The 17,160-nt window shown below is 37.7% G+C and overlaps 1 protein-coding gene and 1 long non-coding RNA gene across 3 annotated transcripts; both read left to right on the top strand.

The window, feature by feature from the left end:
• The first annotated feature begins 402 nt into the window (after positions 1 to 402).
• LOC113728956 (uncharacterized) lies at positions 403 to 1,143 on the top strand. The gene is made up of 3 exons (XM_027253301.1): positions 403 to 775; positions 839 to 933; positions 1,132 to 1,143. The coding sequence occupies exons 1-3, from the start codon at positions 403 to 405 to the stop codon at positions 1,141 to 1,143; spliced, it is 480 nt and encodes a 159-aa protein (XP_027109102.1).
• Positions 1,144 to 1,607: 464 nt separating this feature from the next.
• Positions 1,608 to 8,089, top strand: LOC140036981 (uncharacterized). 2 transcript variants are annotated; one of them, XR_011840697.1, is made up of 4 exons: positions 1,608 to 2,262; positions 6,040 to 6,486; positions 6,592 to 6,812; positions 6,929 to 8,089. It is a non-coding gene; the product is annotated as an uncharacterized lncRNA (long non-coding RNA). The 2 variants fall into 2 exon arrangements; XR_011840696.1 differs by having other exon boundaries at positions 1,608 to 6,486.
• The last annotated feature ends 9,071 nt before the right edge of the window (positions 8,090 to 17,160 follow it).

Here is a 17,160-nt window from a genome sequence, read left to right as displayed (position 1 = left end):
TGATAGGTAATATAGCCCATAGAGATCATATGCCCCATGTCCCGTTAATTTTTGTTGAAATTTTTGATGTGTGGGGTATCGATTTCATGGGGTCTTTTCCTACCTCATTTGGTTTTGTGTATATTTTGTTGACAGTCGATTACGTGTCTAAATAGGTGGAAGTTAAGGCCACCAGGAGTAATGATTCGAAAGTAGTTGCAGATTTTATCAGGTCTAATATTTTTCTGTTTTCCGATGCCAAGGGCAATTGTTAGTGACAGGGGGACGCATTTCTGAAATAAGACCGTAGCTGCGTTATTTCGCAAGTACGGTGTACTTTACAGGGTCTTAATGTTCTACCACTCTCAGACCAATGGTCAAGCGGAGGTGTCGAATCGAAAAATTAAGTCCATCTTGGAGAAAATGGTGCGCCCCGATAGGAAAGATTGGAATCAACGGTTGGAAGATGCACTCTATGCATATCGAACGGCGTACAAAACCCCCATAGGGATGTCACCTTACAGATTGGTATTTAGGAAGCTGTGTCACCTTCCAGTGGAGTTCGAGTACAAGGCTTTTTGGGCGATCAGACAGTGTAACACGAACCTCGAAGAGGCCGGTGCCCAATGGAAGTTGGATTTGCAAGTATTGGAGGAGATCCGAAACGAAACCTACGAAAATGCACTAATTTACAAGGCGAGGAGTTGGGCATTTCATGACCGACAAATCTCTAGAAAAACCTTTGAAATTGGTCAGAAGATTCTCCTATACCAATCCAGGCTCAAGCTCTTCCCAGGTAAGCTACGTTCTCGTTGGATTGGACCTTTTATTGTTACTCACGTGTTTCCATATGGTGCAGTTGAAATCCAGAGTGCTAAGACAGACAACAAATTTGTGATGAATGGACACCGTCTCAAACACTATTATGAGGGTCTTGTAAATGGAGAGGTGGAGGTGATACGTTTGGATGAGCCACAGTGTTCCAAATAGCACTCGTTAACCATGTCTAACCAAAGACATTAAAGAAAGGCACTCATTGGGAGGCAATCCGATTTCTTTTAGTTGTTTACTTGTTTTGTTTAATAGCTTAAGTATGTTTTCCTTGAGTTTGACAGATTTCTGGCTTAAACTTTTATTCTTGATAATTTGTAGGTGTCTCTCTGACTTGACGCGCCCGCGTCATGTCATATGAAGAACTTACGGTTAGAAGGGTTCTTGCCCTCTTGACGCGCCCGCGTCATATCATATGGAGAGCTCATGGTCAGAAGGGTCTTCACCCTCATGACGTGCCCGCGTCATGTTATATGAAGAGCTCAAGGTCAGAAGGGTTCTAACCCTTTTGACGCGCTCACGTCACGTTCACGGGAAAGGTAAGTATTCAAAAAACTCAAGAACGGTTATCGATTTTTTTTATTAACCTCTAATTTTAAATTTTGAAAATAAATTTTATTCATATAAATAAAAAAAATAAATCAAAAAAATAAATAAACAAATTAATATAAAAAATTATTATTAAAAAATAAAAAAAATTTCTGTTTGAACCGTGGCTTAAACTTTCAATTTCAAACTTTAATAAAAAAAAAATACTATTTTTTTTTCTTTTTCATTTTCCTTCTTTTCTTTCTTTCTTTCTTTCTTCTTCTTTTCTTCCTTTCTTCTCCGCTGTTACTTCGCTCCCTTTTTGACCGCACCTCCAACGCACGCCGCCGTCTCTCCATCGGCCGCCAACCCCTGTCTCCAGCTCAGCCCGACACCAGCTCTTCCTATCCCTCTATGTCCGCATGCAACCCAGCTCCGCCAGGACCGGCCGCACGCCAGAGCTCACCGCTGCTCTCTCTCGATCTCACTGACTACGGCCAGCATGCCGTCGTCTCCCCAACGTGCGCCACCCCACACCGCGCGTGCATCGTTTGGGCGCCGCATGTCACCGTCCTCACTCCATCTCCCTCTCTCCACGCTCGCAGATCCTCTCCACTCCAGCACTCTCCATCGTGCGCCGCCGGCTGTCAGCAACCAGTGACGCCCCACAGCGCCAGCGACGTCCGCCGCCAACTCGTGCAACCACCGGCCCACCTTGCGCGCTCCACTGCCATCTCCACATGCACCACGCGCCATTCTTTTCTCCGCCGCGGCTACTTCCTCCCTCCCTCGCGCGAGCTCTCCTTTTCTTCCCCTGTCTGGGCGTCCCTTTCTCCGTCCGCCTCTCTCTGCTCACACCCACGCGCCGCGCCTCCTCCTTTTCACCAATACCACTCCAGTTTCTTTATTTGGTGACCGTTATAGGTATTTGAAACTCGATCCCTAACTCTTGGTATCGATTGGTATCGTTTGGAATTTATCAGTAGTTTGGAGTGGCATTTGGTTTTCTTCATTTACTGTGATTTCCACCAGTGGTACTGGATGGACTATTCTTACTTGAATTTGCTGCTTCTTTTGGATTGGTTGAAATTCTGCGATTAACTGTCGAATTGGGACCATTTGTTGGGAGTCTGGTTGAACCTTGTTTGTTTTTTATTGTTAAATTTGGAAGCCGTTGTTGCCTGATGAATTGGGGGCCATAGGAAGCATTTGCTCTGCTCTGTTATAGCAATTTCTTTGGTGTTGGACTGCATTTTGCACCAGTGGTACTGGTTGGCGTATTTTTCCTTGCCTGTGTTAACTCTATTTGGTTGGATACCTGATTGTCTGCCAAGGGCCTGTGACTGTGTTGCTATTGCTAATTTTCTACACTGCTATTGCTGAATTTAGCATATTATTAGGGCAATTGTTATGGTTTGACTGGTGGGGGCATTCGTTGAAATTTTCGAGTGCATTTGTTGAGATTGTGGATGGCCCAAGTTTGCTTGTTGACTGACTGAATTGGGTAGTCCCTGTGCTTATTGACGTGACTTTGCTAGTTTTCAGTTGTTGATAATAGTTTCTGGTTGTTGATTTTGGAGTGCAACTGTTGCTTTGTTGACCATATTTGGGCTTGGGTGGCCTGTGTTTGCTTTTGATTGTTAAGTTGGGAGGCATTGGTGACTACTGAATTTCGTTTGTTGGATCCTATTGTGTCTCTGCTAATTGCATCTGTAGGTTTTTGTAATTGTTGGAGTTTTTCTCTTTGGTTCATTGAGTTGACTATTTGAGGCCATAGTGAGACCCATATCGTCTTCTAGGTCTAGAGCCTCTCGATCTCAGCCCCCACCCCAACCCTCCATTCCAGTCAATACCCCTATCAACCAACTTTCTGCTTCCGGTGTCCGAACCCGGTTAGGCAGGGGTAGGAGTGCCCATGTGGCCTCCTCCGCTCACCTCGACGGGCATTTGAACTTTACTAGACCCGCTGATCAGCAGAGATACGCTAAGGTTTGTGAGAGGCGTATCATATACTGCAAGAGTTGTGAGAAACATGCTATGATTGGCCTAGGCATCCAGGAGGAGGTCGATCAGATGTTTACTAACATCGGGTGGTGCCCTTACCGTGATATCTTCTGTCCCGCCTTTGTCGAGCTAATTAGGGAGTTTTACTCAACGTTTGAATTTGAGTTGCCTACGAGATATACCGTGGAGACCCCAAATATCATTCATTTCCGCCTAATGGGTCAGGAGTTCAACTTCTCTATTACCTAGTTTAATCTAGCATTTGGGTTCATTACTCCGAAGTATGCCGAGACTAGGGAGTACGCTGAGAGTGCATGTGATTATGTCGAGCCTTTTCTCTCTTCCTACCACGACATTTGGAGGGACATGTCTGTCGACAGGCACCGCTATGACCTTTCTAGATCTAGGAGCTACTTTCTTAAGGATCCTAGTGCCCGTTATGTTCAGCGATTTCTAGCCTATAGCTACTCGGGTCGAAAGGATAGCTCTGGTATACTCTCCCGACCCGAGTTCTTCTTCATTTGGTGTATGAAGAACAATGTCAAGGTGAATCTAGGTTGTTGATTGGCGGCACAGTTCAAGACCGTTTTAGCCAAAAAGAGCAAACCTCTAATTCTCGGGTCCTACATCACACACTTGGCGGTACAGCTAGGAGTTCTTAATCTTCAGGACCACGACCTGCATTTGGCTTTCGAGATGGAGTTTCTGAACGTGGAATGCTTAGAGAAGATGGGAGTTGTCGAGTGCCTACCCAATGGCTTCTTTCAGTTTACCTCTCCGGGACCGGTTCGAGCTCCGGGTACGCACCATTCGACACAGGCAGGGCCCTCTTCGTTCCCTGGGTCTGCCGAGGATACCGCTGGCCCCTCCTCCTATGCGCCTCCTCCACTCCATGGGGCCGCTGACTGGAATCAACTTCGGATGCAAGTTCAGAATCTGGAGGCTCAGATGACCAATATTGATCACAACGTGCATTTCATGGCGCAGAATTTAGCGGCATTTATGCAGCATGCGGGTCTTACGCAGCAATTTGGTTATCACCCACTACTTTGATCCGACTTCAGGAAAGTGTTGTTGCCCTCTCTCCTACTTTTGGTGTTTATTTGCTACATTGAGGGTAATGTATCGTTTAGGTGTGGGGGGGGATCAGTTGTGGTTCTAGTTTTTAGTAGTTTTTAGTTTTTAGGTATTTTTCCTTTATTTCTAGTTTGTTATTTGTCTATCTTTCGTTCATTTTCTTTCTTTCTTTTTGGGGCTTAGCTCCCATGTGAATACCAAGGTTTGATGTTGGGTTATTGATTCGAATTCTACTATTGCCATGTTTTAATAATAAAAGTGTATCGAGTTAATGTGGTTGAGTCCAGAACGTCTCTTCGGTGAATATCGGTGATTGCTCGACTCTTTTGATTTCTTTGTTAACTTTTCTAAGCATAAGGAATGACTGTTGGCATTTTAATATGAATTGGTCTAATATTGACTCTAGTTCTCCATATTTAGTAATAATGAGGCTAGTTGCTCCAATTTTTATTTTTAGAGGTGTTATTTTGCATTATTGTGTTATTTGGCTGTGAATAAGTTTGACTGTACTCCGCTATTAGTTACTACTGAGTAACTAGGGATTTTCACCTAAAAGTATCGATTCTCGCGTCAAAAAGTAGTAATTTCTATGAGTATATGGTCGTATAGCGATAAGAGTTGAGTAACCGGACTCTTTCATCTGAAAAATGCCTGAGTTCGCATCAAAAAGCTCCAATGGCTAGAGACTAACTCTTTCGTGTTATTTTAAAAAAGAAAAAAGAGAGGAAAAAATGGAAACAAAAGAAGAAAAATAGAAAACATTAAAAATAAAAGTGCAGGTTGTGTTAGTGTGTGTTAGAGGTCAGCTTGCCGATTTATGGATTTAATGTGGAGATTTTGGTTGATATTTGGACCACTCACTGATAAATGTTGTGCGCTATTCCTTTTTCTTAGATTAGTTAATTTGGAATTGAAGGAGTTTGTGGTTTAGAAGCTAAGAGGAGTGATGTTTCTCGGATTTTGATAACTGATACACTACAACAAAAATGGTCTTTCCTGACATACCTATAAGGACACTTGATGGTTTGTGTTATTATAGCATTTCTATCATGACACTTGTTATCAAATCAATAATTTATACTCTTTTTTATTTTATTTTATCTGATATAAGAATAATAATGTGCCTTTAAACTACCTATCATAACACTTGAAAAAATGTGAGATGCACCAAAAAAATTAGAACACAAAATGGCGTCGTTTGGTTTTGGCGGAAGATTGCTTTGCCAAAACATAGGTGAAATTTCAAAACCTCATTTTGCCTGCTGAAATTTTGCTTCTCTTATCTCTCTCTCTCTCTCTCTCTTTCTCTCTCGGCAAACTATCTATCAAAACTCTTGGCAAAAATTTTGCTTTTCCCGAAGAGTTTTGTCTATTAAATCTCTCCGCAATCAAACTACCCATGCTTTCCCATTGAAGGTATGTAATTACATGATAAATTTTTGCCCTAAATTGATTTTTCTTGGTTGTCTGCCTGAATCTGAAATACCAATTTTTGCCCTCCTTCTCTCTCGGCCGATTTCCCCTCCTCTGCTCCCTATCTCTGCCGTCCCGTCATTGGGTTGTCGATATTTTTGCTGCTGACTAATAGCAATTGGGGATTTTTGCTGCATGTCCTTCAAGGTGTTCGACAAATGTACTTGTGTTTGAGCTTGAGAAAAGCTCTTTTCTTCCTTTGTCGGCGGTTCTATTCTTCAACGGTCAGATCCGGTAGCCCGGGTGCCGAAGTGGAGGAAGGAAGGTCGACACGGGGACATTTCTTGCGTTTGTAGACGAAACTGTCATCGTTGATGAGTTCCCACTCATTGTCAGGTTCCCAGCTCACTGGGGTGGTGGCCATTGGGCTTCTTCCCCTTGTTTTTTTAGGGATCAAATGCAACATGGGTCCGCCTTGTGGCTATAATACTTCCGGTGATAATAATCAAGTATGATTTTGCTTACTGCTCAGTCGTGGTCACTCTACAGTTAAGTGTCCTTTCGTTTATCATCGGCCGATCTGTGGTTGGAAAAAAAATCTCAAAGATAAGTAAGTAATTATGGCTACGCAAGGTCAAGTGATTACTTGCAAAGGTACTCTTCCTTTGATTTTATTTGATCGTTCATGTTGTTTTGCATTTGATTTTTTTTTGGGCTGATACTGATGTGTGATCTGGCTGGAAATTTGGCAATGAAAAGCGGCGGTGGCCTAGGAACCCAATAAACCTTTGGTAATCGAGGACATGCAGGTGGCTCTGCCTCAAGCTGGCGAAGTTCGAGTCAAGATCCTCTACACTGCCCTCTGCCATACAGATGCATACACCTGGAGTGGCAACGTGAGTATGGATTAAATTCGAGGAAATGGGGGCTTTTCAATGAGGCTGCAGGGTATGTTCTCCTTTTGTTCATGAGGCTGCAGGGTATGTTCTCCTTTTGTCGTACTTTTCAATGTACTTGGGGGCTTTTGTTTAGGTGAAATGCTGAAGCGGAAACGTTAATACAGTGCTTCCCCTTTTTGTTACCATGGAAATTGCAGAATAGTTGAAAGTGTTGGTGAAGGTGTGACTGAAGTCAAGCCCGAGGACCATGTAATACCTTGTTACCAGGTAGAATGCAGGGAATGCAAGTTCTGCAAATCGGGAAAGACCAACCTCTGTGGCAAACAAGATAAGCACTAGGCTTTTGTTTTCTAATTTGTATGAAGGGAAAATGAAGAAGCTCAGATGCATTGTTTTGCTGTTGCAAATGATTATTTGCTTTTGTCTAAGTTCATACTATCTTGATGCATGTTTGGTTAATGCCATTTCAGAAAAGGTTAACTGAGGGCGTTCCAATGCAATTATTCTGTACTCTGAATGATAGTCTTTTTACTTTTTGTCTTTTGGAAATTGATATGGTGTCCTTATTGGAAGTGTTACCACACTTTTCTTCTTTCCTTCTGTTCAATTAAATCCCCTGCTTTATTAAAGTGACTAACCAAGTGGTTAGCTGGGATTTCACTTAACCAATTCCAAAAATAACAACATTTAATAAGCGATTCAGAACATGTAAGATGATGTATAATCTTAAAAGATGTTGCGAAAATTTAAAAAAAAAAGTAAGATGAGTTTATTCATATCCTTTGATTATCACAAGATGCGTTTATATCTGCAGGTAAATCATTTGAAGCTCAAGAATAATACAAGGAAGCTCTTGTTGCATTCTCAGTTTCACTCTCCATAGAGCCAGATTATGTACCAAGCATTGTCTCAAGTGCTGGAGTGCTAATAAAATTGGGTAGACAGAATCTTCCTATTGCAAGAAGCTTGTTGATGACTGCTCTCCGACTAGAGCCGACAAACCACCATGTGTAGTTCCTTCTTGGAGTGCTATCCAAGTCTCAAGGCTTGAAACAAGTAGCCGCAGATTACTTCCAAGCCGTACATGAACTAAAGCTTTCTACTCCTGTTCAAGACTTTGCTTAACAACCCATTGAGCACCAAGGTTCCAGAGATAAAGGAACTTCTATTTGGGACTTTAAATGTTGGTTTTGACTATTATATACTGACAGTGTAGACAATTAGTTACATTAGCTGGTGTTGGTTTTGGCTTTTGATTAGCTATGTTAGTACTTCTTGTTGATTTTAGTTCAACAAATGATATTTAAGCATTGACTTTTGCTTTTAAATTACTACATGCATTCTGTTTTTTGGGATAATTTTACAATTCTTTTGGGTATCTAATTGACGGAATGTATAGCAGGGAGCACAATCAGGTTGCTTTTTTATTAAAAAAAAAAAGAAAAAAAAACTCCTGGCATTTAAAAGTGTCAGTATAAGTCAACAACTTCAACAATATTCTAACACTTTCGATTGTCAAGAAAAGAGATTTTGGTTGGCAGATGGGATGTTATAATAGCATAGTTTTCCCGACACATTGAATAGTACGAGCCTATCCCCACATTGGAAGGGACAACACTCGTCCGAGGTGTGAGAAAAGGTAAAGTGTCAGTTTATATTATCTATACTGACACTTTTAAACGTCGTTAAAGGTCATTTTTGTTGTAGTGATACTTGATATATGATTTTCTCTTGGTATCTTGGCAATATAGTAGATAGAGCAATAGCCGTTGTCAAATATTGGTGTTTGTTTGCTGTTCTCATGCTTGAGAACAAGCATGGTTTAGGTGTGGGGGAATTGATAGGTTGCAATTTTATCATTTATTTTATTATTAATTTCCCCTATTACCTGATCCGATGTGGATTAATTATTGGATTCTACTCATTTTTAGTATTTTACATTTATTTCAGGGAGTGGAACGAAAATATGAAAATAGGTACTAATTTGGCAGAAAAGGAGTTCAAATGATGGAGCTTGTCCCAGGGACGTTTCTGGAAAAGAAGACATTATACCCATTTTGGTAATTGCCACAAAGGAGGGACGGCAGGAGGCTGGAGTCCTTTCTCTCCTTGGGAGCCGCCGCACAAAGCATTCTTAGCTAGTACTTTTTTTTTTTTTTTTGGCTAGTACTTAGAATAGATAGAATAGAAAATGCAGAGAACAAGCACTACCTTTAGCTTAGCTTTTGATTTGTCCTCCTTTAGCTTAATCTTGCTTTGACTTTTCCTTCATGGGTTTTTGGTAGCTTTTGTCTCCTCGGATGTGAGGGGCAACTGGAGGCAATTGAATGATTTTCCCTGTAGCTTTCCTTTGACTTTTCCAATCGGTCCTGAGTAGTTTTCTTCCTTCTTCGTATGTCAGACGAATTGAAACAATCAATTGCCTCTGCAACTTTGCATTTCTTTATCCCTTCTATCGAATTGAATTTGCCCATTGTCCAACTGATGGCCGCGACTCTCTCTTCAATCTTGTATGTTTCTTTCGCATCAAATATGAACTAATTTCCTCACTCTAGTCAAGGAACAACGGAGGCTTTGGTTCGCCTAAAAATTGTGAGATCGATTTAATTTTATCTTTTTCTTTTATTTATTGGTATTCGCATATTTCTTGTTTGCAGTGCTTGTGATTATTTAATTAATTGATTGTTTTGGATCCGGATAATTAGTTAATTTGGTAATCTATTTTCAATTAGGGCATTAAATCCGTAATTGTTTAATTGCCTTGAAATAGTGACAACTGACACGATTAGATTTGTGTTAGGGGGATACACGGGCTAATCTGAAATAACCTTGGTAGTGTGTTATTTGATTAGAATAGGACTCCTCTAATACGTAAGGCAATTGGGGAATTAAATCTTACGGGCGTACCTAGAATTATTTCTCAATTAGAGTAGTGATTAACAGGCGTATCTTATTCATCGACACAGTAAGGAGGGGTTGACTGTCATAACTTGTTTGGCAGTTATAACCTATTTATTAATAAATAATTGGAATTGCTTGTGCATCAATGATCAATTAGGTGAACCATTGCTGAAGTTATTTCTTGGCTAGACCTTTAATTTTTATTACCTTGATTTTAGGGAATTGCCATTTGATTTTTAGTTGCCTATTTTATTTTATTTTTAATTGTTTTCTTGTTTTAATTGTTTTGGACCTTTAATTATTGTTACTTTAAGTTTAGTGAATTGCCATTTAATTTCTAGTTAGTTATTCATTTTTATTTTTTTTATTTGAATTTCTTTGATTGTCATCATTTCTACAAAATCACCCCCTGTGTTACTTTGGACTTCTTAAGAGACAAATATCCTCAGTCCCTGAGGATACGACCCTACTTGCCCTGTTTACAAATTCATAATTATTTGTGAAAAAAGCCATCCCATTCGGGTATATCGGATCAAGCAAACTCTTTGGGAACAGGGTGAATCAAGTAACCCATTGCACATCTAGAGTCCTTGCTCCAGTACTTGGAATCGGATTTTGGCTACTTTAACTGGTAATTAGGCTTATTTTTATTATTGTATAGGTTTCGACAACCTGTCAATTTGAACAAGGTTGAGTCATGCTAAATAGCACTGTTCTAAAAAGCTATTTAAGGAGGTTGAAATATTTTTCGAAAATTAAACAAACCTTCTTCTTGTAAACAAGAAAGAACAAAAACGACATGTATTGAATAAATCCAGCAAAGAAGGAGAAGAGAGAATAGAGAGAAGAAGAAAGAAAGAATGAGCTGTCAAGAAAGTTTAACTGGAGTTTTGTGTTGTGAGCGTACTTTCTAAACTAGAAGTGGCTAGTATTTATAGATCTCAAGAACGCTAAGTTGGAAAATGGATAAAATACTGGCTGGTATTTATAGATCTCAAGAAAGATAGCATTGGAAAACATGTAGGGGAGGGCACTGGACAGCCCTGACTCAACTTCCTACTCATACGCACAAACCTACACTAGTTACCAACTGAATACAACCCAATAAGAAGCTAAACCTCATAAAATGATTATAAATCTCTTTGATTTTTCAATGTGGGACAGTATCTTTTGAAATACTCAATCATTTACAATAGAAACGGTGGGAAACGAAAGCAATTCTTGACTGCTGTATAGTGCGAGTTAAAGCTGGCCTTGCCCATAAATGATAGATGCGTTTACCCCAATACCAAGCGAATCTATGTTCCCAACTTCGGCCTAAGGATGGACCAAATTATTTGATAGTTCAATTATGGTTAGTTGTGTAAGACTTTGCTTGAGTTTGATTTGATAATTAACCAAATTCGATTTAAATTTGGCTCAATTAGCACATGATTTGAAACTTTCATCTAAAAAATTCAAATTATTCGTGTTTCATTGGAATTCGACTTAATTAAAAAGTTCTTTGAATTTGGTTTGTCAAATAAACAAATCAAATTTAAATAAAATTTCAAACTTATTAACATAAATAAACAGGTTTTAACATTAACCTTTTGGTTTTGTTAGCCTCGTTCACACCCTGAGCTAACCCCAATCTTCGAAACACTTCAATGTTCCATCCTAACTGAAAAACTAAACAGGCATGTGAAGGTCCAGCCCAAAACATGTTCATCCTTTTATAAGTTTTCCATATATATACTATCGAAATAGTGTAATGGATGATTTGTTTTGCTGTTATTTCCTTTTTGGATTCGCCTATTTTGCCCATAAAACCAAAAAGTGTCAAATTGTATCTAGTCTAATAGATAGGTATAGGACTTGTCTAATTGGACTGAAGCATGATTCATACAAAAAGTACAATTCAGACATTAGTTCATTACTTCAATCGATATTTTAGAACAGTCTTAATTTTACTAAATCACATTAATTCAAACAGCCTTAAAACAGTCATAATTTTAAAAGGAAAAATGGCCAATTTAGTCCCTAAATTTTTTTCTCCGTCGATTTAGTCCCTATATATTATTTGTAGCCAATATGATCCCTAAACTTATTTTTCGGTTCCAATCAAGGAACTCAGCAGCGGCGCCATCGTATAATTTTCATCAGGCTCCTAATCGAGCAACCCAAAAGGGATATTTTAGGGACTTCAATACTAGGGTTGTAACAAAAATTAACCAGTAGATAAGTCTTTTAAAAAATACCCAAAACCCAAAACGAAAACAAAAAAAATTTCTTGGACAAAATCTAGAGCTTTAGTCGATGATCTGCTAAACAAAATTGAAATAGATTGTGATGAATAAGGAATCAGAGGTGTAAGAAATCGAAGGACGGAGGCAGTGGGGGATGAAATGCACGAAAGATGCAATATTAAGGAAGAGGAATCAAGCAAATTGAGTAAGTTTAAGGACTTAAATCTTTTATATTTTGTTATGTTAATAGCTTAATCATGGTTGGTGGGGGTTAATCTTATGTCAAACAGTAGAAATTTTTCTGCAGCCATGCAACAAATTCTAAACGGACATAATAAATCAACAAATTCTAAGCTTTAGCACATACAAAAAATTACCCCAAAAATTTTTGCAGTCATGAAACCTTCTTAATGGGTTTGCCTCTATCCATGCAGTCACAATTCAACATTGTTCGAGGCAGTAGCACCGCACGATTTTGTCTCCATTGTAATATTCCTCATTTCCTTTACAAATCGAGTTTCCTATTTCTGAACCATTGAACCGACGACAGTGTTAACAACTCCATCACTAGCTGAGCTTAAGCATGGTTTGTCTAATTTCCTCCTCGGATGCATTTAATGGCAGTGCTTTTTGTGCACGGGTTTGGAAAAATTGGACAGATCTCTCTTTTTTGAAAGAACCCTAGGTTTAGAATTCAGTTTTTTCATTGATTTACTCCTTTCAGTTACAGCCTCAGTATCAAAGTCCCTAAAATACCCCTTTTGGATTGCTCGATTAGGAGCCTGATGGAAATTATGTGGTAGCGTCGTCACTAAGTTCCTTGATTGGAACTGAAATATAAGTCTAGAGATCAAATTGGCTACAAATAATATATAGGAACTAAATCAAATTGACCATTTTCCCATTTTAAAACAGTCTTATCTAAACATACCTACACGGCCTCAGAAATTAATTTAGACAAAATTATTGCAAAATGATGCACTTACATATGGAATCTATCAAAGTTAAAAGACTGAATCCAACTTTCGAAAGATAGATCGATGAGGTGAAAACTACACACTAAATAGACCAGTAGAGCATGAAGCTAAAGTCCTGATGCTTTTCCACCGACAAAGACCTCAACCCACAGTCATGGCAAAGGTGAATTTTTGTTGCATCGTCATATACTTAGCATTTATTTCTTCGATGCAGTTCAATGAACATCATCATATAGGATGAGTTCGTTGAACTTGATTGCTATTTTGTCCGCCTCAATTTTCTTAGGGTAGAGTTATAGAAGGTTACTAAACCTTTCAAGATTCTTCGTTGACCCACTAAACTATTTTCTCATGCCAAAAAGCGTACTGAACTCGTACAAGCATTTTAGCTTGATCATTCTGTTAACTTTCGCTATTAAAATAGACGAAAGTTAGTCCATGTGAGAATCACGTCCATTCTTAAATGAAAAAATTTACATGTTTGGCATAAATCAGCTAGTTTTTAACTGCATTTTGTTGGCAAACTAAACCAAGTCTATAAGTTTTTATTTATTTATTTATTAGTTTATTGGTGTTAGGTTTTTAGTAGTTGTATGACTTAGGAATTTGTGTTTTATTTGATAATTTTTTATTCAAGTGGTTTCTTTTCCAACAAGTCTGGTAGTTTATAAATTGGCCATTAGTTTAGACTTTTTTTGAAGAGAGTCTCGAAGAATTTGTTAGGTTTTCTATTGTGGTGTAACTTTTTTCATTGTTTGAGATTTCAATAATATTGTGAGCTAATTATTTTCTTCTCTCCCACATATATTTTCAGTGTTTATTTTATCTCTTCAATTTTGTAACCCTGCATGCATTTATTATTATTAGAACCCTAAAATTGGGGTTCTACAATTGGCATCAGAGCCAGACTACGAGGTTAGTTCTGAGTGTTTCCGCTATCAGAGAATTAGGGCAAAAAGTTACCAAAAAGTATTCAGTTAATCGAGTTTGACCACAAAGTTGGTCCTGAAGTGTGTATTTGGTGAAGAATTCGACCATAAGATTGGCCATTGTTAGATTGTTGCAAGTGAAGAGAGAAATCAGAGAAGAATCCTATCAGATTTATTGATTGCTGCGGGTTGTCAGATTGAAGGATTTGATTGGGCAATAACCAGGGAGCCCAGGAAAACCTGAGGTATATGAATTGTTAAAGGGATAATTTCAGAAACCTCCCCTGTTGTTTCTAACAGTCTCACTCTCCTCCCCTGCGATTTAAAAATATCACAAACCTCCCCTGAGGTTTAGAATTTTGTAACAAAATCAGCTCATGATGTCAAAAGTGAACATAAAAAAGTGTTTTCAGGAAAGAGAGAGAATTTTGTTTTCATAAATGCCCCCGAGGTAAGTGTACAAGTTATATTAGTGAAATAATGAAAACTAATAAAAATCAAAAATAAATTAGAAAAAAGGGATAATTTCAGATACAATATATTATTCATTAATAATATTATATCAAAAGCTTTTACTAGATGGTTATTTGTTCCAATTGCATATTAAATCAGCCATTACTGCTTATGAGAGTGCATTAAATAGTTGGTAGAGAGGTAGTTTACTTCAATAAGTAGCATGTATATAAATACTTAGTGAATGTACAATTTGGTTGAAATAATGTATACCGTGTTATCAACCAAGTATGACGTATAGAAATTGTTGAACATGTAGTCATTTGTTCACATGCATATTGCAATTAGTCATCACAGCAATATGCATAGTGCAATGGTATGTATACATTTGGAATGGTTATTGGTGCTTTGACCCACTTGTGTATCTCCTTACAAGCTACAGTGGGTATGTAATTTTATCTATATAACTAATACTAATTTGCGTATAAACACCTTACACGGGATGATCTATGAGGTAAAATCAGTTTACAAATATATATATTATGTTAGATATTAGTTACTTGACTGTGTATATCTATAAAAGGTAGTGTAATGGTACGCATAAATTTAGAATGGTTAGGTGTTAAAAAAATGTACATCATGTTAGGTATTAGTTATTTGACTATGTATACATGTAAAAGGGAAATTAGATATAGTGTAGAAAAAAATAATTACGTGAGTTGGAATGTATTTGTCCTGATAATCACGAAATATTAGCTGACTTGTGAGAGTATTTAAGTCTTTTTGGCCATGATGATGTAAGAAATGGGACCTAAATTCTGACAGGGGAGGTTTGTGATATTTTTGAAACCACAAGAGAGGAGAGTGAGACTGTCAGAAACCTCAAGGGAGGTATCTGAAATTATCCCATTGTTAAATAATGGAATATTATACAAATCTAATTGGTGGTGAAAAATTTTCTATATGGACTCCCTTAAGTACAAATAGACAAACATATTTTGGTTGAGTTTTAATAGTCGAAAAATATCTCAAACAATGTAATTTGGATGATATTCTTTTGGGTTGATGCAAGTGAGTTGCCAAAACATGTTTTCAAGAAGAAGGCACGATTATTTTTTCAAGTGATGCGTAAAACAATGGCAGAATGTATTTACAAAACTTTTGTTCATCGCACTAATATACATTGGAGATTTTGGAAGGATATTTACTATGTTTTGCAGGCGATTGAGAAGAATTATGCTTTCATACTAAAGTCGGGTTGTTGGAGATGGTTTGTGAATTTTGAGAATGATAGATTTGTTGATTATATGGGTGATATTGAAAATTTTTAATCAGTTGATAGTTTTGATTTGCATATTTTGTTTGGAGAAATTGAGAGTGATGAAATTTGTTGAAGAAAAAGAATGCAATAATCTGGTAAAGGAAGAAAAGAAGTCTGATTTGGTATGTGAAGAAAAATATATTATTATTGAAAAAATCATTAGTTTGAACTCTCCTCAAGATGATTGAAAGATATTTGATTTGATAGATATGGATTTCATTGGAATTCAAAAAATTTTTGCTCCAAAAGAGTTGATTAACTGCATGAAATTTTTGGATAATTATGGTAGGGGATATTTTGAATTATTTGGTGATGATAATTTTGGTAAGAGAGCAATCTATGATTTTGTATTTTTTGGCACTTACATTGATGGTAAATATGGTGATTTTGGTGATGAATGGATTTGTATGAATAAGTACTTTCATCAAGAAGAAATTGCTGAAAAATTATTTGCAAAATACAAAGTGCGCCCACTGCCACTTGTAAAGATGAAGTTCATAACCGGCAATAAGATGAAGTTGCATGTCAGCTATACAGCGATAGAAATTTGCATAGAAATTGTTGCTCGAGATGGTGTTGGACCCGTCTCAATGGAGAGTTTGGTTTAAAGGAGGCAATATTGGCAAGCTAAACCAAGCCTAGAAGTATTTATTTATTAGTTTTATTGGAATTAGGCTTTTAGTAGTTGTATGAGTTAGGAATTTGTGCTTTTTTGATAATTTTTTATGCAAGCGATTTTTTTTCCAACAAGTCTGGTAGGTTATAAATAGAACATTAGTTTAGAAGATTTTTTTAAGAGAGTCTAGAAGAATTTGTTAGGTTTTCTGTTGTGGTGTGTCTTTTTCATTGTTTGAGATTTCAATAATATTGTGAGTTAATTATTTTCTTCTCTCTCACATATATTTTGAGTGTTTGTTTTATCCCTTCAATTTTGTAACCCTGTACGCATTTATTATTATTAGAACCCTAAAATTGGGGTTCTACACATTTTAGGGGGTACAATACTTCTTGAAACTCAACCCAATGAAATCCTCATTGTTAGGGTCCTCAATACGAAAATTAATCCCAATAGAACTAGCTCTGATCCTTACTCTTCAAGGCCATTGATTAAATGAAATCCCAGAAATCAACTAATCGAATTGAAGGAAAAAAACCCTTCAGATCTTGATAACCAAACTAAAACAAAAGCACAAGAATAATGAAGGGTTTCCCTCTAAGGATTGCCTTGCTCTGTTTTCTTACTTTCTTTTTGCTGTGTTATTTCATGGAAGATGAAAGTTGTCCTGATTATGCTTTCACTTGCAAAGAGGCCATCAGCTCTATGCCTTTGGCATGGGCATTGTAATTGGCTTAAAACCCTTGTAAGAACAGAGAGATGTTTAAGCACCTGGGCTGCATCGCTGAAGAAGTGGGCCAAGCTCTTCATAAATTGTTATAGAATTGATACATATGCATACTGATGAATGTGGCTTTGTGAACTATTTTAGCAGCAGATGGTTGTTAAAGATAGATGATTTTCCCCCTTCTCATTAGTTGTCTAATACAGCAGTAAAAAAATAAAAAAGATTTGCACCTGTGTGATTTGGAAGATTATGAATCTTGCAGCCCTTTTTGCTCCAG

Source organism: Coffea arabica, chromosome 2e (genome assembly GCF_036785885.1).
Source record: "Coffea arabica cultivar ET-39 chromosome 2e, Coffea Arabica ET-39 HiFi, whole genome shotgun sequence".
NCBI lineage: Eukaryota > Viridiplantae > Streptophyta > Magnoliopsida > Gentianales > Rubiaceae > Coffea > Coffea arabica.
Note: the sequence above shows the minus strand (reverse complement) of the source record. Positions and strands in the feature narration are given on the sequence as shown.